Genomic DNA, 23,234 nt, shown 5'->3' with positions numbered 1-23,234 from the left:
GTAATGCCTTTGTAAATAAATCTGCCAGATTATTTTTCGAACAAATTTGTTGTACAGTGATGTCGTCATTTTCTTCAAAATCATGAGTATAGAAAAGCTTCGGTGAAATATGCTTTGTTCTATCTTCTTTAATAATCCTCCTTTGATTTGGGCTATACAAGCTGTGTTGTTTTCGTAATTCTAATTATTAGAGAAGAATCAAGATATGATATTAAAGAAAATCCATTATGGAATAATTGTAGCATTTTAAGGTTTCTTCATCTTGCCCAAGTTTCGGGGTAACTTTATTGTTTAAGGCTTTAATGGTGATTGTTGTGATATATAGGATTAGGGAGGTTTGTTTATATTTCCTATTAATATGGAGGCGTTTGCGATGTTGAAGTGTTTATCCCTTGCTATTGATAAGGAGATGGATGTTGTTTTCATTTCTTCTGACGGCAAGTTGTTGGTTAATATGCTTAATCTATCTTTGGATCAGTATTTAGAGGTCCGCCCTGCTGTGGAGAGTATTTGGCATCAAGCTTCTCTTTTTTTTAGAATGCCAGTTTTGATTTGTGCATCGGGAGTAGAATTCTTGTACTCATGAGCTGTGATAGTACCAAAAATTTGTTATCCTAGTACCTCTATTCTTGCCCATTTATGATATTTAAGGGTCGTTTCTTTCATGGGCATCCTAGATTCTAATGGAGTGTGCATCTAGATTACCATGTTTGTTTTACGGTATTGTAAGTGTTGGGATTGATGTCCTAAATCTCTCTTTCTCTTGTATTCATATAGTTTATAAATTTTGTATAAACAAATTGTTATTTATTAAAATAATTGTTATTTTATGACCATACACTCAATCCAATAAACTAAGATCTTAAGCTATTTTATGTAATTTAAATATGCAGTCTATAGTAGATGGATAAGGTTGGATACCTTATCCTTGTGACACTATGGATACGGCCAACTTTGTAGATGTTACAAGTATTACAAAGTGTTACAAATGATTTGATCTTGATCATTCATGTGGAGACATGTGAGCGAAGATATCCTATACAAAGAGTTTGTATAAGATCGGACCACAAAATGACTAATCTCATTATATCACGTCGTTAATAGTAGGGACTTACATTTCACCAGGATGATCATAGGTGACATGACCTGAATCCTAAGTGAGTTGTGAACTCCTGCCTATGAATGTGGTCCTTTGATTTGCATAGGTGAGAGTGGCCAGATCGCCAACTTAATATGCCTACCATTTTGGGATTCACCTGATTGGGGAGTTGGGAACACAGCTACACAAAACGGAATTCACTTCTTCTTTGATGTCGGGGTAAGTAAATAAATTGCTCTCTTAAAAGTTGATTCTGGCGCTTGAACAATGTGTTCACACCCACTCTTGGCCAAAGAGGGATTTGGTCATAGTTGGACTATGACTTATTATTCATTAGAGGAATCAGTGGTAGTTAGATGTAACTACAGGGGCAAAACGATAATTTTGGCCCAGCTGTACTTGCGAGCAATTTACGAATGGTCATCGCATTGTTGACTGGTTATATTCAATAGACATTGAAATATATCTGTAGTGTGAAGAGTTGCTAGTCTTTAGTGGAGTGATAGACAGTTAATGAATTTTGGGTAATTTAATTAAAGAGTTTAATTAATTATCCATGTACCATTGGACTTCAATCTACGAGTTCATAAGGTCCCCTGCAGCTCAACAGAGATTATTGAGAATTATTTTTGAATTAATTTGAATCGTTCAAATTAATTGAGGGAATTAATTCTACGTGATATAATAATTAAATTAATTATATGTGATATAATTAATATAATGTATTTGATACGTTATAATATAAAGTTTATTTGAAAAGAATGGGTGGTTACAACTCCCTCCCCTTAATTTCTCTCAATCAGAGGAAGGGGTTGTTCATTTTTTACGATTCATTCATCTTCTTCCCTTAATCTCTGAATGTCAAAGTAATTCTCTCTGTTTTTTTAAAAAACACACACACACACACAAAAGAAAAGTTATCTTCTTCTCCTCTCTCAAATTCTCTCCTTCTTCCCAAAACTCAGAGCCCGCAACTCCTAGATTCTTATTCTCAAGAGAATACAGAGTTGGCCTCTTGGTGGTGGTCATTTGGTTTTGTTGGAAGTTTTTAGAGATCGAGATCTAGGTCGAAATGTTTGTGATCGGATCGAGGGAATACGTGAAGAATTTTGTCTTCAAGAGTAAGCTTCAATTCTTCTCTACTTCCGTTTTCAGCATGCTGTAAAATTATAATGCATAAATGTTTTTGTTCTGTAAATTTGGGATTCTATGAAAAATAAAATTGGGACGATCTCGCTTCCAGTGCAGAACTTTACCGTTTCTTAAGTGAGATGTCCTGGCATCTAAAATTTTCGAGTATCTTAGGATGCCTGGACTAAGGGCATCTGGAGAGTTTTGGTTGCCCTCTTGAAACATGGGTTTTCCAGATTTTCGAGTTGAGGGCATCCCCATTTTACTTTTTTATCCTTCCATTTTATTTTATTTTACATATATATATATATTAATCTTCATTTGCATCATGTAATTAAAATAAATACTGCCATCCATGTATATAACATATTTTTTGTTATATCATAATTCTTATTATTTTTTAGAAATATATTCAAATTTAAATTTAATTAATATTTATTTTATAAAAATCTTAAATTATGATATATTATTTTGTTGAGAAAAATAATATATAAAAATAATATAAATTGTATTAATTTTAAAAGAAATTCAAATTGATAAAAATAACTATGTTATATAAGTTCAAATTATATCAAATTACTTATAAAGTAATAAATAATCGTAAGGACATTCTTGGAACTTTATGTAAATTTAAGACATTCCCGAGTAGATATCCTATGAAATAAACACAATTATCAAAATACTCTCAAATATCTGCAAAAAAATATTCCTATAAAATAAACACGGGAATCTAAAGATGTCAGACATCTATAATTCTTAATATATATAATTTCAGCCATCTAAGATTCTGGTTATCTACATTCCAAAACAAAACGACCCCTTAATGTGTTTAAATGTTTATATTTATAGGATCTCGAGTTATACAAGCATTTCGGAGTGTTTTAGGATATTCGGGATTAATTCGGAGAAATTATGAGCTAAAAGGGCATCTGAGGCTTTAAACAGAAGAGAAAATGACAAAAGCGCCCCCAGGCGAGAGCCCACGGCACCCTACAACGTCGGGGCATGGCGCTCTTCACAAAATGCTAAAAATGATGCAGCACCGTGGCACTGTCCTGTAGTGTCATGGCGCCGTCGCGCAGTTATAAAAACTACACTTTGATTTTTAGGTCATATCTTTTGATCCAGTGACCATTTTGGGCAAATGACCACTTCTTTTCTTTGTTTTTTCATTCTCTATTCATATACAGCATTAGATTTTAAAGTTATTTCCATTTTTTTCTATAATCAAGTCACATGATGTCAGATATGTCGATTATGTGCTAAGGTATCTCATTCTAGCTTGAGTTTTAAGATTTATCTCTATTTTCATGTACTTGTGAGTTTTCAAATCGATTTTGATTGTGTTTGCTAGATTCAATTCTGATTTGTATTATATTTTTTAGGTTTATGTCCTAAAGCTCGTAATTTTTTAAATAAACTATTTATCTATTAATAAAAATAAGTTGTTGTTTTATGTAATTATCATTTGCATGACATTATCCAATAAATCAGAAAAGGTTATTGTATGAAATCTTGAATATGTATATAGTTAACATACAGGTGGTTCATGTTTAAGAAATAATCTAAAGGTCTATAGTATATGGATAAGGTTGGTGCCTTATCTTGGTGACACTATAAATACGGCCCACTCTATAATAGTTACAAATGGTTTGATCCAAACCGTTCATGTGGAGACATGTGAGTGAAGGTAACTTATATAAAGAGTTTGTATAAGACTGGACCCTTAAATATTTAATCTCTCTTTGTAAATCTGTCAATTGATGAGATTAATATTTCAAAGGATGATCATATGCGACTCGATCTAAATCCTAAGTGATTTATGAACTCTTGTCTGTGAGATCATTCCTTTGATTTGCATGGATGAGAATGACCCAAGTTGTCGACTCAATAAGTCTACCATTTTGGGGACTTGACTAAATGAGGAGCTGGGAACATAACTTCACAACAAACGAGAAGCTGGGAACATAACTTCACAAGATGGAATTCACTCTTTCTCATATAGAGTAAGTAGATGAGTAGTTCTTTAAGTGTTGATTTCGGGTCTTAAACAAAGGGATCTCGCTTTCTCACTGGTCCGAGAAAGACTTGGTTTATGATTAGATCATAAACAAATTGTTCATTAGAGGAATCAATGAGAATTAAGGAAATGCTGTAATTACAAGGGTGAAACGGACACTTTGACTCAGCTGTAATTATGAACAACTCGTGAAAAATCGACTTGTTTATATGGATTATATCTATGGACATACTTTGTCCTACATTGCATGAGAGTTTAACAACAGATCTATAGTGGTTTACCCTGTAGTTAATAAATTGAGGTTAATTTAATTAAAGAGTTTAATTAATTAATCTTGAATCATTGAAATTTATAATCTGTAGGTCCATAAGGTCCCCGTGCTAACTCACCATGGACCAACAATGGTCGATTATGATTGAAAGAAAATTTGAATTGTCCAATTTTTTTAGAAAAAATGTTATTTGTATTGTATACGATTAACCTATAACTTGTTTATTTGAATGGGATTCAAATAATAACTAGGAAAATTATTTCAAATAGTAAACTGTTGAAAATATTTATAAGATATAGCAAATTTTTCAAATTATCAATGATAGACACTGATAGACTTCTATCAGTATCTATCAATATCACTAATAGACACTGATAGAAGTCTATCAGCGTCTATCATTGATAGTTCTAAATTTTTGCCATATTTTGTAAATATTTTGATTTATTTTTCTATATTTAAAAATAGCCCTAATAACTATAAAATATGGAGAATTAATTTATTTGAATATGATTCAAATAATTAATTATTTATTTAGATGTGATCCATATAAATAGGTTATTTAATTTAAATAAAATTTGAATTAAATAATTAGAGGAAGAATGAATTAATTTATTTGAATTAGATCCAAATAATTAATTATTCAATTTTGATAAAATTCAAATTACAGATTCTGCCAGAGATAAATATTTAAATATAAATATTTAAACCATTTAATGTGAGATATTATTTGGATAGATATTTATTAATATTATATATTATTAACTATTTAATTTAAAATCTCGCAGAAGGGTTATCGCAATAGGATTTAGAATAACTCATAGAGTTCTATAAATACGGTCCTTGGGAACCCTTATAGAACATAGAATAATCTCTACGATTACTCTGAAACTCTCCCTCTAGAAATTCTCCCAATTCTCTAAGAACCATTTCCCACAAACTGGATCTAGTCATAGTAAGGAAGACCTCGTAGAATTAGAAGAATTCAAGGAGACTACCAGTTTCAAGAGGAGTTTTTCACTGTGTCACGTATCGGCAATAGTATGGTTTTTAACCTCTTCTTGTTTACTTGTTTTTTTAATTGTGTCAAGAAATCAAAGAAAGCAATCACACTCTTCCATCGGAATTCAAATCCTTTCAATATTATGGTCATATTATCAACGCTTGTAGATTTTATGGTTATTGCTTTGGATTAATTTTGATGTTTGACATTTAATCTTATGTTGATGGCTAAGAAGTGATAGGTCAGGGTAACTTGCGAATCGAATGCGATAAGTATTGTTCTAACCAACCTAAGATTGAATCGCATGAATATTTAATTAGGCGATAGAAAAAAATTTTATTTTATTATATTATCAATAAAAAATCAATCCCTAATTATTCAAGTATTTGACTTGAAAAAAACTATAGTAAATTTTCAATTATGGAAAAAGACACCAAATTTAATAAAAATAAAGATGGTGAAATAAAATATTGAACAAATTTAATTACAAGCCTATAGACTCAATTTTTTTTCATTTTTTGTGTGAGAAACTTAGAGTTTACTCATTAAGTATTTTATTGAAACCGAAAGTTTCCTTTGCCATTTTTGCTAGAGGTTTTAGAGTTTCTATAGCTGGTTAAGCTTTCTATTGAGAGCTTTTTTGGTATTATATCTTACTACAAACGAAAGCTAAGAGAAAAGAAGATAAAATCAAACTTCTAATCATGTTTGGTGTGAACTTGTATATGCATTTGATACAATATTTTTATCTTACCAATAGAATTGTGAACGGATTATTCATAATAAGTACAGGTAGACAAAAAAAAAATAGTTCACTATAGTAAGCATGGTTACATATCAGATGTTAGACATGCTCAATGGAAAACAAATTTAAAAGTGGAATAAAAAAATTGTTGATGGAGAGAATTGATAAGCATTGTGGTAAATTAGTTATCCTACAATATGATGTGTGGTTACTTTCTAACTTTTATCAAACAAGATAGTGTGCTTCATTGAGAAGATGAGACCAAAAAAAAAAAAAAACAACAACAACAACATGTTTCCACTCTTCTCTGAGTATAGATGACGTACAAGAAATGACAACATATTATTATATCGATGTGAGATAGTTGCAGCAAAATTCTAACAGTTAAATTTTGGTTTTTAATCAAATGCCTTGAAAATATGCATAAATGGTTTAAAGAAAATCCCAAAAGGCAAAACTCTTTTAAAGACGAGACTTTCTAAGAAATTGCTATGAAAACAAGAGAAAATTTATAAAAGAAAAAGAAAAAATAACACATATGCTTTATAAGGTTCCGTCATAGGAAAAACTCCTTATAAAATTTAGAGTTACATGCTCGGGGGGTGTTTGACTCACCAACGTGAGTTGAGTTGAGTTGGTATATTATACCAACTCATTGTTTAGCCTGGGGTGGAGTTGAGTTGGTATATTTTACCAACTCACCCCAACTCTCCCTTCTTCCCATATTTTCAATGGCTCCACCCATCGGCGACCGTCACACTCTAAGAACTAACTCCGAGCTCCGACAACCACCTCTGATGACAACTCCAACGACCAACCCTGGGCTCCAACCGATCACCTCCAATGACAACTCTGGTGACTAACTCCAAGCTCCTACAACCACCTCCGATGATAATTCCGACAACGAAAATCCAGACTCCGACAACCACCTCCGATGAAAGCTCCAGCGACCAACTTCGATGGCTAACTCGTGGCTTCGATAACCACCTTCGACGAAAAACCCCGACAACCAACTCTAATACCATCTTCATGTGACTAACTTCAAACTCCAACAGTCACTTCCGACTACAATCTCCAGCGAAAATTATATTTGATAGTCAACTTCAACGACTACTTTCGCCCGAACTCCAAAATTTGAAAACCACCTCCAATGACAAATTTCGACAACCAACTCCAATACACCTTCATGTGACCAATTTCGGGCTCCGATAACCACCTCCAACTACAAACTTCAGCAAAAATTATTTTCGAGAATCAACTTTGACAACCAGTTCCGACTACTGTAACACTGATGACTATTAAAGTATGTTATAAGGTTGTTGATTATATAAAATGGTTATTTTTCTACATTAAGTGTAATATTTATACGTAATGAATTCACATATCAAACGAGTGTAAGAATATTTAGACGAAAAGTATGTATGTAGTTGAAAAATGTTAACATATAACAAAAAAACCATAAAAGGAAAAAAAATTTCTGGAATATTTTCTAGCAAGAATTAGTGAAAAATAGAGATTTGTTCTCTGGTGATCCTCCAAATTTATAGGAAATGAAAATGAAACTGTTGAAGAAATGTAGTGTCATTCCTTTGGTTGTTACGATGGTGGGGGAGATTTAATTAAAAAAAAAATCATGACATAGTAAAAATATAGAGCAATAGTAGGAAAAATAAGAAAAGGAAGAAGATGGTAATGAAATTCATGGAGAAGGATTAGCTAGAATCAAAAGTTTTGATTTCAGTTTAGTTTCTCATTTTATTTAACCATATTTCTATAAGAAATGTAATGGGTTAATTGTTGTCAATAGCCCAAGAAAGAAAGGGAAAAAAAAGTTTTAAAAATTAAAAGAAAAAAACTGTAATTCATATTTTATTCAAACAAAAATGAGTAGGATTATTGAATAAAAAATTTTCAAAAACAAAAATAGTAATCAGACATATGAACTCAGATCAAATAACTCTACATTCCAAACACAGACATATAAACTCCACATATATATAAACTACACAGACATATGAACTCTAAACATCTTATCTCAATTCAGCGTCCCAAACAATCCCTCACAATTATTAGATGTTGCTAAATAATATTTTTAAAAATTATACGAAATTCTAATTATTAGAGAATCAAGAGATAATAGGAGGAAAATGCTTAGTATTTTATAGAAGTGGATAGTGTAAGTAAATTGTAAAAAGTGATTAGAAAAACGAAAACAAAAAAAAAATCATGTGACAACCTAAACAAATAAATAAGAAAAAAGTGGTTTATGAGAGAAGAGATGGAAGAATATAAGGGTAATATTTGGATGAATTTCAGGTAGAATCATTTTTATGCTTCACACTCTCATATTCACATAAAAAAATTATTGAAATATTTCTTACAAAAAAGAAGCATTTGACACATATCAAATTATGATAGGATAATTTGATAGACTTAAGTATTTTTCATTTAAGTTGAGAGAAAAAAAAATATTTGACTTAATTAGTTCCTTTAAAATTTACTAAATAAACATTTTTCTATGAAAAGAAAGATTTAAGCATTAATCCAAAATGTTCTCTCCATAAAAAAATTTTACTTTCTTTTATTTTATATGAATAATAATAAATAAAATAAAAAAAGCCCATCATTAATTATTCAAATATTTGGTTCTTTTTTTCTTACAAGCTATATATGTAGTAAATTCTAAATTATGGGAAAATACACAAAAACTACTAAAAATAAAGACAATGAAATAAAATACATAATAAATTTAAGAATCTAAAAACTTAGACCTGGTTTGGTAACCATTTTAATTTTTGTTTCTGTTTTTTAAGATTAAATTTATGGACATTATTTCCATCTCCAACCTTTAGTATCTACTTTTCATCAATGGTTTAAAAAATCTAGCCAAAAAAAGTAGTTTTTGTTTTTGAAATTTAGTTAAGAATTCAAACAATTGTACTTAAGAAAGATGCAAATCTTAGTAGGCTTAATTTTCAAAAATAAAAAATAAAAAATAAAATGATTGTCAAACAGAGCCTTGAATTTTCATTTTATTGTGTGAGAGATTTAGAGTTAATATATATAGTTGGTTAAGCATTTCATGGAGAGCTTTCTTTGCATTTTAGTGAGTGGTTTTAGAGTTCTTAGAGCCCATTTGAGCTTTTCTATTGAGAGTTTTCTTATATATATCTTGCTACAGAGGAAAGCTAAAAGAGAAGACAAAATAAAATATAACGTTTAATCATTTTTTATCTGATAACATACGTATAAGTTTGATACAATATCTATTAATTATCTTATAAATAGAATTGTGAATTGATTATTCACCATAAGTATGAACAAAAATTAAACAACTTAAAAATATAGTTGGTTACTTATTAGGATGTTAGACATGCTCTAATAGGAAATAAATTTAGAAGGGGAATCAACAAAAAAAAATATTGTAGATGGAGAAAATTGATAAGCATTATGGTAAAGAGTGGTTTGTATTAGTTATCCTACAATATGATGTGCGGTTGCTTTCAAGCTTTTTATCAAACACCATAGTGTGCTTTTAGTGAGAAGATGAGTCAATTTAGACCCGAAAAAGTATGTTTCAAGAATAGATGACGTACAAGAAATGACAACATAATATTATATTGCTATGAGACAATGGTTTAAACAGAGTTCAAGAGTTAAATTATAAAAATTAAACTTAAAAGTGAACGATATCATATTATTTTGAAAAAAAAAAGTCAAAAACGCATCGTTTTAACCTTTTATGTAATTATTTTAAATGTTTAAAATAATTTTTAGTAGAAAAAGAATCATAAAATCCCTTCCTTTTACATTGCTATTAATGTCAGCCATAAAATTAATTGGCTTGGAATATATCTTATCATGTCCTAATTATTTAAGGGTCAAAACTTAGTGTGAAACAAAGAAGGTTGTTTTCAAGTAGCCAACCCTTAAGAAAGGAACCGTTTTCTTTGAATAATTGTATTTATAGGGAAAAATGATTTTTTTAAAAAAAAAAAAAAAAGATAGACTTCGTTCGATAACTATTTGATTTTTTATTTTTTTTGTTTTTGAAAATTAAAGTTATAAACACTATTTCTACCTCCAAATTTCTTCCTTTTTTATCTACTTTTTATCAATGATTTAAAAAATCAAGCCAAAATTTGAAAACTAAACAAAGTAGCTTTTAAAAGCTTGTTTTGTTTTTGGAATTTGACTAAGAATTCAACCATTGTACTTAAAAAGATGCAAATGATTGTAAGAAATAAGGAGGAAGTAGGCTTAATCTTCAAAAATCTAAAATAAAAAAATGAAATGGTTACCAAACAGGATTTTAAAAAGTTGTAAATATAACAATCAAGCCCGAAATACTATGAGATATAACACAATGCAAAAGAATACACAAATCATATAGCAAAATTTAAATATAACACTTGGAGTCTATCGCTAATAGATTTTGTTACGTTTGCAATATCTTAAAAATGTTGCTATATAATTAATTATTAGTTTTAAAAGTATTATATATTGTAATTATGTTAAAAACTATAATAATTTTTATAATATAGTTATATAAATGGAAAAATAGAAGAATAAAATAGGATGAAAGATTAAAATTGAGGTCATATAGCCGAAATTGAAAATATTGAAATTTGAAAAAATTGTGTTGTTTTGTTTCTTCACTCAACCACCCACTCCCAATTCCCACAAAGAATAGTGAAAGGGAAAGTGAAGGTGATGGTGATAGTGATAGAGATGGGGCAAACCCCCACAACTAAATTTGCCTATTATTTCAAACCATGCATCTCCAATTTTTTTAAAATATTTATCCATTTTTCTTTTCTTTCTTTTATCATTTATTTTCCCTCCTTTTTTAATCTTTCCCAGCATTTACACGCCTATTAAATTAAATATCATCTTTGAATTTTTTTTTTTTTTCTTTTCTTTTTTTCCTTTTTGCATTTACACCTATTAAATATCTTGACTTTTTACATTTTTACCAATTAAGTAATGTGTAGGTTGATCGGTCTAAATTGTTTATATTATTCTAATTTGAATATGATTTGTTTTATGTGTGTTAGTGACTTTAATTGGAAAGTCACTATTCTAACTTCCCCCATAAACTACAATTTCTATTTATTTATTTATTTGTAAAGAAATGAATGGTTGATTCACATTTGGTATTTTATAAACGAAAAATTGTATTTCAAGATTTATTTTTAAAAGATTATATATATATATAGAAACCACCTACCCAACTAAGTTCGCACTAAGTGAAATGAGTATAAAACAACTGATATAGTGCTTATATTATAAATCTCGAAGTCAGAGATTCGATTCGCTTACTCTACATATTGTCAATAAAAATAAATAAATAAATAAAAAGTACAATTAAGTTTTCACTAGTGTAATGAAAAGGAGGCTCTCTCTCTTTTTCTTTTATTTAAATGTAATTTTCATGTTTTAGAGTGAATTTGAACGTGATAAAAATAATTTTAATAATTTCATAAAGCACTTAAATACAATCAATTGAATAATTTTCATTACTTTGCAAAGGTTAGATTACAAAAGGAGAGAAGGACCTCACAGTCCAAGTTCGAGGCACACGCAAAGAAATGAGTAACCAACGGAGACCAAAACTAACAAAACACAAACAACTCAAGGGAAAAGGTCCCAGGGAGAATTGGTCATTTGGGTCCCCCAAGAGAAGCCACGAGCCATTTAGAGCAACAAATAAAAATCCCGAATCGAACTGTCTGATTAATCACCTGGGGAAGTTGCAAAGTAACACCAAGGTATGTAAATTATCTTGACGCCAAATATGATAATAACAAGACACCAAGTAACTCTCCATATTAGACGCTTTAGCCTGTTACCAACAATAAATTGACAAATCTAATTAAGTTTCATGTCCCAATGTGAGATACTATAGGAGCACCTTCCCCACAAAAGCATGTCCCCCTAAATAGCACTGCTTAATGAATATTCAAAAAATAAATGATCCCTCGACTCAGTTCACCATTACACAAACATACAATTTCTTGGATTACTAGAACACCATCTTGTAATACGATCATGCATTTGTAAACAATTCCAAATAATAAGCTAATAAATGAATCAATGCCTCGGAATATTACCTCTAAACCAGAGGAACCTAGCCTAAGGAACCATAGGTTGCCTAGGTCGTAAGGACTCCTAAGCATTAGCAACTGAAACACACCAGAACGACAAATGAGCCAAGTAACATTATCCCTCCAACGCACATCAACCACAATCAGATGTACCAACGAAGAAAGCTCAACTAACTCTCTAGAATTAGAAGATCAGTCCCAAGTCCCATCAAGTCGCAGGAAATCACCCAGCTTTGCATGGAGGGAATGATCATCCAAAATCATTGTAGCATTAAACTGAGGGAGGATAGAGCCCCTTTCAAGCCAAAAGTCAAACCAAACAGAACATCATCAACCATGAGCTATGACCATGACCTATAGAATACGGTACCAATGACCTCAAGCTATATCGAATGTGAAGGATAGCGTGCCAGCATCAAGACGAAGACTTAGAAGTATTTATTACACAAATACTCCAACCCCTCAAACTATAAACTTGCACCCAAACAACCCACAATGACCTAGAGCGAAATGAAATAAGCCACAATAAGTTCATGATAGTAGCAACATTCTAAGAAAGAATATGACAGATGTCAAGATCACCCTCACAACAAAAAAAAAAAAAAGAAAAAAAAGGAACACAAGTAATACTAATAAATAGTTTAGTCATGAACCAAGTCACTTCCCATAACATAATTTGATTAAATGAAAATGGGGGGGAAAAAGAGGAAAAAAAACAACTAATACTAATAAATAGTGTGATTGTGACATCTTCCAAAAAAGAAAAAGAAAGGAAGAGGGGAAAGGGGAAAAAAAAAAACTAAGAACAGTATGACATCGGCTGACATCCAAATTCTTCTCAACATTTAAATATTAAACTCGTGAAATTAAATAAATAAAAGAAAGAAAAGGAAAAGTCGCTCTCGTCTAACTAATATCCACGCTTATCTTTTCTATTAAATATTAATGCCCCTCTTACTCTTAGCTGTGAACTATCTAATACTTGTCACTTTCCTTTTTTTTTTAGTCCAATTTCAATCTCTATATTTTCTTAATCCAAAATTAATATTTCTTTATTTTTTAGAAAAAAATATTGTTATAAATTATCATTTTTAGTATAGATTTTTAAAACATATTTAGCTAAGCTATTTTTCCATGGAAATTATTGTATTATTTAACCCATTTTTATGTTAAAATATACTTTCGAAAGACTAAATTTAAAATTTATCCAAAATATTGAAACTAAAATTAAGTTTTTAAAAACATGGATTAAAATTGAACAAACTATAAAATTCATAAACCAAAATTATATATAAAAATTTTCACATATTTTAAAAATGGGGAGATCTAAAGGTAATCCCATCGTACTAAAAAAAATAAATTAAACGTAGCTCAATTGACATACGAATGTATTTTTAATCACAAAATTTGTGATACAAATTTTTCACTTTTCAATTATACTTAAAACAAAATATCTAAAAAGAGGCAATATTAATCATTTTAGAGGAAAATCTTGTCCTAGGAAAAAATGAAACCCCAAAAATTATATTTATATACGCATACAAGAATAATTAAACTGAATGAAACTAAACCGAGAGAAATCCGGTTCGAGAATCTAATCCTCTGCTTCTGCTTCTTGTTCTTCATCTTCTTTCAAATTTATTTATATCGAAACCGATTATGTGTTCATAGATACAACTTCCCCATCTCCAAATTCCCTTTTCCTAATCATGGAAATCGAAGCCACGTCCCAACCGGGCCGTCTGAACCGGCTGAACTCCGCCGTCGCCGAAACCTGGATCGGAAAACGGTTTAAATTAACCGAACGAAATTCCAACTTCACCACCGAGCTCCGCGCCGGCACCGCCACTTTCTTAACCATGGCCTATATCTTAGCCGTCAACGCCTCCATCCTCGCCGACTCCGGCGCCACCTGTTCCCAATCTGATTGTATCCCTCTCTGTTCCGACCCTTCAATTTCAATCCCCAACTGTACCGGGTCGGACCTCCGTCTCATCCAACCCGACGGGTCTTGCATGTTCGACCCGGTCAATCCCGGCTACGCCGATTGCCTCGATCAGGTCCGTAGAGACTTGATTGTAGCGACTATTGCTTCGTCGCTAATTGGCTGCGTTATAATGGGCGTTTTCGCTAACCTTCCTCTGGCCTTAGCGCCAGGAATGGGAACGAACGCTTATTTCGCTTACACCGTCGTCGGATTCCATGGCTCCGGTAATATATCCTACCAGAGCGCCTTAACTGCCGTTCTAATGGAGGGATTAATCTTCTTACTAATTTCCGCAATTGGGTTTCGTGCAAAGTTAGCAAAATTAATCCCAAAGCCAGTTCGAATCAGTTCCTCTGCCGGAATTGGTCTGTTTTTAGCATTCATCGGATTACAGAGCAGTCAAGGAATTGGTTTAATAGGCTTCAACCCATCGACACTAGTGACACTTGGAGGCTGCCCAGAATCCTCCCGAGTGTCAGTAGCGCCGGTGGTGAGTTACCTGAACGGAACGGTGAGTGTAATGGCCGGAGGAACAGCTTCAGAAGGAATCCTCTGTTTGAATGGGCGAATGGAAAGTCCAAGGATGTGGCTGGGAATAGTGGGATTCGTAATAATTGCTTATTGTTTGGTGAAAAACATAAAAGGAGCTATGATTTACGGGATCATATTCGTGACGGCGGTGTCATGGATTCCAAAAACAAGTGTTACGGCGTTTTCAAAAACGGCGTCAGGGGAAGCAGCGTATAAGTACTTTAAGAAAGTTGTGGATATACACACAATTAAAAGCACAGCTGGAGCACTTAGCTTTAAGGATTTAGGGAAGCCTTACTTTTGGGAAGCTATGATCACTTTCTTATACGTGGATATTTTAGATACTACTGGAACTCTTTATTCAATGGCACGATTTGCTGGTTTTATTGATGAAAATGGGGATTTTGAAGGTCAATATTTTGCTTTTATGTCAGACGCAACCGCCATTGTTGTTGGTTCTTTGCTCGGGACTTCGCCGGTGACGGCGTTTATTGAGTCATCGACAGGGATAAGGGAAGGAGGGAGGACGGGGTTGACGGCTTTGACGGTGGGGGTTTATTTCTTTCTAGCGTTTTTCTTTACGCCGTTGTTGGCGTCGATTCCGGCGTGGGCGGTGGGGCCGCCGTTGATATTGGTGGGGGTTTTGATGATGAAGGCGGTTGTAGAGATAGAATGGAATGATATGCGGCAGGCGATTCCAGCCTTCATAACGTTGATTTTAATGCCGTTGACTTATTCCATAGCGTATGGTTTGATTGGTGGAATTGGGACTTACGTGGTGTTGCATGTATGGGATTGGAGTTTGGCTGGTTTGCAAAAATGTGGACTTTTGAAGTTGAAGGATGATGAGGTCAGCGGATCTAACGGGCAGCTCGTGGATGAAGAAGATCCTGCCCCAAAAACCCTACAAAATGAAGTATAGTTATTAGTAATTTTAATTTAGTATACAGTATTATTTTCATGATTATAATCATTTTTTATAAAAAGAATTTAAATCCATTCATTTTTAATTGATCTTTACATTTTCATGTTAGCTTAGCTTCAATTGGATTGGAGGGCACCAAGTGTTTGACTTTGACTTTTTATTGATGATAAATTGAAAGGTCAAATTCCAACACGTTGAGTCTTTGACCCTTAATTTTCAAGGAAACATAACGTGGGATACAGCATTTGCAACTTGCTATTTTATTTAATCAACTTCGGTTTTGAAATTTTTCAACACCAAATGTTTGTTTGAATTCAATGAAACACGATCCAACAAATAGTTCGTGGATGTTTCGGGTACGTTTTGATGATAAAATAATATTAAGCAACGACAAAAGAAGAAAAGAAAATTTTTAATTACTTAAAAGAATCGAAATGAATAAAATTTAAAAGTAAATCAAAATAAACCAAAGTTGAAAGTGCACGGATTAAGATGAACTAAGATCATGTTTATTTCCTTGAAAATGTTGTTCACATGATGAAATGTAGGACCCACAACCAAATCCATAATCAATAAACACAATCCAATTGCAAAATTGAAGATGATTAATCCGACTGCATTTGAAATTTATGTGGGATCCACTAACTTTTTTCAAAAACTTTTGAGAACGACTTTTCAATTTTTTGCCTTTAGATACCGTTACAGTTACTATTACAGATACCGTTACTAATTGACCCTAAATGACGACGGTAATAGTGACGATAAGAAAGACAATAACACCAAATAGGTGCAAAGTAAACAATCTCAATTCTAATCAAATTAGATTAGCAAAATTCATAAATAAATATGATCGAAAGTAATCCAATTACATTTCCAATTAGATCTTATTACAATTGAAACATTAATAGAAGCTCATTATGATTACACCAATTATGATGACATAAATAGTATTTAAACTCAGAAAAAGAAAAAAGAATCGTATGGGGGGAATAAAGAAAAAGATGATACTTGTGATGTGGGTATGTGGAGTGGGGGATTCTGGAAGGAACAAGAAGAGGCATTGCCACCAAAGCCATGAAGTCGATGCTTCCTTCCTCCTCTTCACTTTCATGTGAGCCCCAAGGCCACGCCACACTTCACGGCGTTTTATATTTCTTTTTGAGGAACTAAATTCACAAATTCAAAGCAAAAACACACATTATCCAAACACCTGTCTTCATCTTTTCGTTACTATTTTGTTTTTTTTTCTGGGTAGTAGTAATGAATCGATAGCTTTGACTTACATAACCCCTCAATTCTGGAATAAGAAAAAGAGAATCAAGAGGAGAGTTAAACACAACAAGATGAACAGCACATATTCTTGCATCTGATCAAGGCTTTTGATCTGACACTAAATGATGAGGCATGTGTTCGTCTTGCTATTCCCATTTTGTAACCACAACCTAAAAAAAAGACCATTTTTGGAGGTTATTGAGGCATCAGAGACAAGACAAGACATGGTCCACAAACACAACTCAAAGGTCTTAGTGATAACTGGGGCACGTATTCAGGTTCTTGTCTGATGAAATGACACCATTACATTGCATAAGTGTGTGGTTCCATACTTCCTAACGCTCATTCTAAAGATACTACCCGCCCTATGGCCTTATTATTGTTGATGGCATCAGCTTTGCCTTTGCTTTTCCATTTGTTCTCTCCTTTTCTGCGTGTGAAAAGCGTAGCATATTTGTCACAACACAACCAAGAGTGACCATGAAGCTACCTACCTACACCACCCACTGCCACTCTTAACATTTATACAAATCTCAACCAATTTAGTCAATCAGTTGACTGATGTTATCTATAACTTAATACACCTTCCATCTCTCAACTACCTGTCTTTTCAACCGAAACTTTATCCAAACTATGCCACGTGTTACAAGATATTTTTGGACAATTCTTGTGTACAATACTACAATCTTACATCTGTACAAATCAAGTCTTGAAGTTACTTCAGCACTGTAGAAAATTCAATATTTCATTCAGTATCCAAGACAAGTGTTTTATCAACACTAGCTATAAATAAAACCCCCAAAAGGAAAATATCAATTACAAGTGGTTTTGGGCAGCACATGCTAAAGCATGGCAGTGGCAGATTTTTCTGTTGTTGAATTTAGTGCGGTTAGTTCCAAGTTAAGTATATGACGCTATAATAGTGGCAAAAGAGTAAATCTTGAACCGATGTGGGAATTGGTTTTCATCTGTGCTTGGAGGTTGGAACTCCGCTAAAACTCCACTTGTTTGCAAAACATTAGACGCTGTCTAATTGTTTCATGTGGTCTGATGCGTTCCTAACCATATGGTTTACAGACGCACAATGGTGCAATACAACAAAATCTAAGCCTCCCATCGGTAGGAATAGATACAATGAAGTGCCAAGCGTGTTGTACAGAATACCTCATGTGAGCCTCTCCCTTCTCACCCTTTCTAGTTCCTTGACCATCTGCCAATGTTCCAATGACAGTGAGGTTTCTCCATAACTCGCAGATATCAGGCGACCTATTGTTAGCAACCTGATAAAAATTACAGAGGTTAAAGAAACAATGAGGTAATGCCAAAATAAAAAACAAACGCTGTGCAAGTAAACATGTACTACTTGCCTGCTTAAGTCTTGGCTGCCTAAGCTCCTATCTGCCTGCTTTAGTGCCACCAAGTCATTTTCTACAAACTGTCACATAATAGGTCCCAAAATTAATTAATGAATTTCAAGCGCAAGAGAAAAAATGGCAATTTGATATGCTCGCTTTCAATAAGCAAGTAAACCTAATATGTACCTGCTGCATTTCTGACTCGATGGAATGTGACAATGACCTTACATTAGATAAGTACCACCTCCACGCTTCTAGTGCATCCATATCAGTAATTGCGGATGAACCTACCGATGAAGGTTGGAAAGGCACAACCAAATCAGCTGGCAAAATGTTTGATTTACCCTCGGACAAAATTAGCAATTGGACATCGGTTGTCATATCCATTTTGTAGTATTTGAAATCATATTCAACCTGGAGGAGAAAGGGCTTATTTAATCAATACAAGGACGAGGAACCAGTAATTCAACCAAAAATATAGAATATATTTCATCAACGTGTTTGTACAAATAGGCTCATCAACACAATACCTTCTGCAACTCCATTAGATTTTTCAGCAACCTTGCATTTTCGACACCAAGAGAAGTCAATGTCCCTACTTCTAGTTGAGTTTCATCAATCATCAAATGTGACCCTTCTGCCAGTTGAAGCACACCAGGAACCAGTCTGTAATTTGTCAAGATATCACACCAATTATTTCAATTTGGATGAAATTGGAGAAGCATTAAAACAAAAACTCAAATCATTATTTCTGTGAAAGAGTCATTCACCATTAAGTTACCTGTTTATCTCATAATTCTTCTTTGGTGCCAGTGAGGCAGTATTTAGATATTCCACTGTGAGAGGTATATATTCCGTGAATGGAAGAAGGCTCTTGACAGTAAGCCTAAGCTGATTGCCAAAAATGGACATACTTTCTCTGTTAAAACCTGTGAGGTTTAGTGAAAGTTTACCCACTGCCATAGAATCCACCCTGGCATGCACCTAGTCAAGAAAATTGTCCATTAAAATTTGAAGCCATGCATGATAACAGAGTGTTTAAATTATAGCACCAAGATTAACAGATGATAGAATTGGATGACTGTTATGAAGTATTAGAAGGAAATGCCCTTATTATTAAAGGAACACTAAAAGCTACGGCCATGGAATTAACCCTAACCTTGGACAGAAGATGCAACAACAAAAAATGGGCTGCAACTCCATCATTGCCAAGAGCAACGGTCAGGTAATTCAGTAGAGCTGTACGTATCTCTTTAATTCGATGGGTTGTGGGCTGTTACATAAGAATACAAAATTATACACAGCGATACACAATGAAACATCACTTGTAGTTTATAGTATTGTAGAGTACCTCCAACACATGGCAAGTGTGGAGAAAGTCATGAACAGCAAGTTTCCTGTGAATAACACAGTGGAGGCGTGGTACCTATACCAAAATTGGAAATTGATGCTATATCAATTGAACTAGAATGAATTGAAAGTTGTTTTGGCTTCAGCTACTCAACTCTTACATAATTCTGGAAAATTAATGCTGTGAATTTTAGAACTCATAAAACTATTATGAACTTTATACTATAAAGAGTAGACAATACATGATATGTGTCATGCGCTATACCAGTTCAATTCTCAGTTCGATTCTGAATGATATTACATAATATCACTTCCAGTAGTAGTCAACTAGATAGAGAAAATTATGAAAAAAATAATGAAAGAGTTCAAGATGCATCAATACCATGTCGGGAGGAAATTGAACTGATAAGTCCTCACTTAAACCATTAGAAAACTCATCATAGTCATCCTTGTCAACTTTTTGCTCTGTGCCCAGCGTAATAACACCAATAAACTCAAAAACATCATTCAACTTTAACTCAGACTCTGCAGTATCATAAATCTGCAATATAAATAGATAATTCTGAAAATTAAGAAACACTTCTAACCCCACTACACAATTGATAATAACAAATTATATGATAACCTGACTCGGGAGATTGGTTGAGTACTTACCTTAACTAGACAAGGAAGAAAATCCCTGGCAGCATTACAAACGGTGCTCAGACTAGAAGTAGCCACAGTTGAAATATTCTGAGATTGTAATCCCGGAGAAAGTTGCTCATCTTTCTATGAAATGAAAGAGACAGAGAATACTAAATCAAATTAGAATGAAATGAGAGAGGTACAATTGCATAAGATGAAACAATCTACATGATCGCACCATACAAGTAACAGAGAAAGGGAAAATGCTCACCAGCTTTTTCCCACTGGAAGAATTTTGAAGCTCATCACTTGGAGTCTGTGATTTAAATGGAAATGTCAGAAAACCAGCGGCTACTATTCTTTTTATTATAAATCAGAGAAATAAAGCAACTGATCTATACATTAAATTGTAATTAGAGCCAGACCAAGGAATAACTCTCACCCAACAGACCCAAAAAATAGAAGAGGCTACAGGGATGATGACACCTAAAGTCTACTAAATACCAAAAATCCATTAAATTTTCTCCACTAAAACCCAACGCCAAGTAATAACTCTGTTTTCATCATTTTTTGAGACCGTGCAGACCTTCTCAAAGGCTAATAACTAGGATGGAAACTCCAACTAAAGACCTTTCCATCTCGTGCTAAGTAACTAGAATTATTCAAGCTATATCCTGCCAAATGTCAGAAATCTCAGTATATTAACTCCACATAGCTCCAAGCAAGGACAATGGCAAGAATTAAAATTTTGGAGAGCGAAAGGGATGAGGCAAAATTTTTATGCAGACCCATCCATGGCACATGAATAAATCTAATAAATATAAATGTGACGGCTGACAAATACAGAAAAGTACAGAACAGATAAAGATTAAAGAAACAAATTAAGAATATATTTGATGTTGATGAAATCAAGGATGCAAGGAACAGGCCAAAGTTTGAATAAAACAAGAGCATGTCACGGAAGAAAAGTACCAGCAAGCCCACATGATCAACAGCATTTTCATCCATCCTGCATCGCTTTTGTCTGTTTTCAGATGTCCCCTCAGCATTATGATTGATCTCTCCCAAACGTGAGGATTCTGTCCAAGAATTTTGACCTGGAACCTAAACGAAATGATAAAGAACGTACTCGAGAATAAGCCATCAATCATAGCTGGGTTTGATTTTTGTACGCTCAATTTAAAAGTAGAAAACTTTGCAGTAACAGCTTACAAACAAGAAACTTCTACTGAAAACTCACAGGCACACAGTATAGCAAACGGCGTTCCCAGATGCGCATATCTGGTGAAAATCCAGTAGGACATTGAGACGAATCCATAAACTTAGTGGTTTTCCATGTAGAGCCATCCTTCATAATACCAGAGAGCGTCTTAACACACATGAAAACAGCATAGCAACATCTTGAACAGAAATAAAACTACCTTGTAAGCGCCAACATAGAACTCATTTCCCAGCATGTCTTGTATCATTCCCCGGAACCGAACAAGGGTGTTGGGCTGAACCCATCTAACGCTAGAGGCGTTAAGAATTGGAACCTACAGAAAGATATCTTCAAACGACTGATTCGAAAACCTAGTAAACCTAAACCCTTAATTCTAACCCTAGGCTCAAAAACACCTAAATTTCTCCGAAGACATTTACTAAAGAACGCGGAAATTGATTATTAACTAGTCCAGCTGAGAAAAAAAACACAGACACACACACACACAAGGGCATCTGTGTTAATGAATACTCAAATAGATAATCAAATCAACTACTTGGGGGAAAAGAACTTGATCGCCACGAGTACTGGAGAAATTTCTTTACAGAGAACAGAAATAAGTTAAATTGGGAAGTGATTGAACCTTAGATAGACCATCTTGGTGGAAAAGAAAGTGTCGAAATGGTTCGAGCGCGCCCCAGTCTTTGCCATCAAAAGACGCAGGATTGGAACCGGATGATATCGCCTTCTCGAAGGTTGATCTCACAGCGCCAAGAGGATTAACAAGGAAATCGTAGGGGAGTCCAACCATGGCTGCGTTCTCTCTCTGAATCACTATCTCTGTCCTGTCCATCGTCTTAATTTGGCGCCCTAAATACAATGAAGAAGGTAAAGACATTTCCCGCCAAATCGAGCACCCTCTTCTTCTCGGTTCCCGCCATTTTTCTCGTCCCTGTAATTGCGATTTGGGCCTGGGTAAGGTTTCACGTTGGGCCTTACCGGGCTGAATAATCTAGGGAAATGAGAAATGGGATAACAAATAAAGGCCCATGTTCCAACTTTTTTTTATTATTATTTACAAAAATGTCTAAGTTTTAAAATTATAGAAAAAAATAAAAATAGGGTCCAATTACCATTTAATCTCTAGCCATCAATTACTTACACACTTCTTAAAATAGGAAAGACATGGGTTTTAAAGGAGCGCACGTTTTTTTAGAAACAATTATTAAATTGTTATAAAATTTGATAAGCACGATAGGAATATGGATATGAAAAATATAATATAATAATTATTGTTATTAATAATAATAAAAAAATAAAAACTAAAATTATAAAAATAAAATAACTAAAAACATAAAATAACCAAAATCATGAAATTAGATAATATAAAAATTAGTGGAATTGGACTTCTCACCAATGTATGTGTGATTTTAAGATCCACCAAATGCCACTATTTATAGGCAAAGTGGCAAATAAGACATGAACTTACATGGACATCAAGTTTGAATAACTACAAGGCACATGAAAATCATAAATTGTGACACATTGCATTTGGAACACTGAGCAATGGGCATCTATTTTCTATTATACTATTCATAATACCCCATTTAGATGTC

At 33.2% G+C, this 23,234-nt stretch overlaps 2 protein-coding genes across 2 annotated transcripts; one reads left to right on the top strand and one right to left on the bottom strand.

The window, feature by feature from the left end:
* Positions 1–13,831: 13,831 nt before the first annotated feature.
* LOC120076863 (adenine/guanine permease AZG1-like) lies at positions 13,832–16,008 on the top strand. The gene has a single exon (XM_039030811.1). It carries the CDS (start codon positions 14,083–14,085, stop codon positions 15,811–15,813), a length of 1,731 nt encoding a protein of 576 aa, XP_038886739.1. The 5' UTR covers positions 13,832–14,082; the 3' UTR covers positions 15,814–16,008.
* Positions 16,009–17,035: 1,027 nt separating this feature from the next.
* LOC120075140 (mini-chromosome maintenance complex-binding protein) lies at positions 17,036–22,506 on the bottom strand. Its single transcript, XM_039028314.1, has 14 exons — positions 22,262–22,506; positions 21,839–21,952; positions 21,658–21,765; positions 21,390–21,521; positions 20,689–20,733; positions 20,448–20,561; positions 20,176–20,334; positions 19,795–19,869; positions 19,603–19,716; positions 19,225–19,427; positions 18,974–19,109; positions 18,630–18,857; positions 18,456–18,523; positions 17,036–18,368 (listed from the first exon to the last, which is right to left on the bottom strand). Exons 1-14 carry the CDS (start codon positions 22,469–22,471, stop codon positions 18,254–18,256), a joined length of 1,821 nt encoding a protein of 606 aa, XP_038884242.1. The 5' UTR covers positions 22,472–22,506; the 3' UTR covers positions 17,036–18,253.
* Between the last annotated feature and the right edge of the window lie 728 nt (positions 22,507–23,234).

Source organism: Benincasa hispida, chromosome 4 (assembly GCF_009727055.1).
Source record: "Benincasa hispida cultivar B227 chromosome 4, ASM972705v1, whole genome shotgun sequence".
In the NCBI taxonomy this organism is placed as follows: domain Eukaryota; kingdom Viridiplantae; phylum Streptophyta; class Magnoliopsida; order Cucurbitales; family Cucurbitaceae; genus Benincasa; species Benincasa hispida.
The sequence above is the reverse complement of the archived record's forward strand: the minus strand, read 5'-3'. Positions and strand labels throughout refer to the sequence as shown.

Coding starts and splice junctions, on each gene's coding strand:
- LOC120075140 (XM_039028314.1), bottom strand. CDS start 22,471: ATGGACAGGACAGAGATAGTGATTCAGAGAGAGAACGCAGCCATGGTT. Junction 20,335..20,447: donor TTCTTCCTTGTCTAGTTAAG/GTAAGTACTCAA, acceptor TTTATATTGCAG/ATTTATGATACTGCAGAGTC. Junction 19,428..19,602: donor TGTTGCATCTTCTGTCCAAG/GTTAGGGTTAAT, acceptor TTTCTTGACTAG/GTGCATGCCAGGGTGGATTC.
- LOC120076863 (XM_039030811.1), top strand. CDS start 14,083: ATGGAAATCGAAGCCACGTCCCAACCGGGCCGTCTGAACCGGCTGAAC.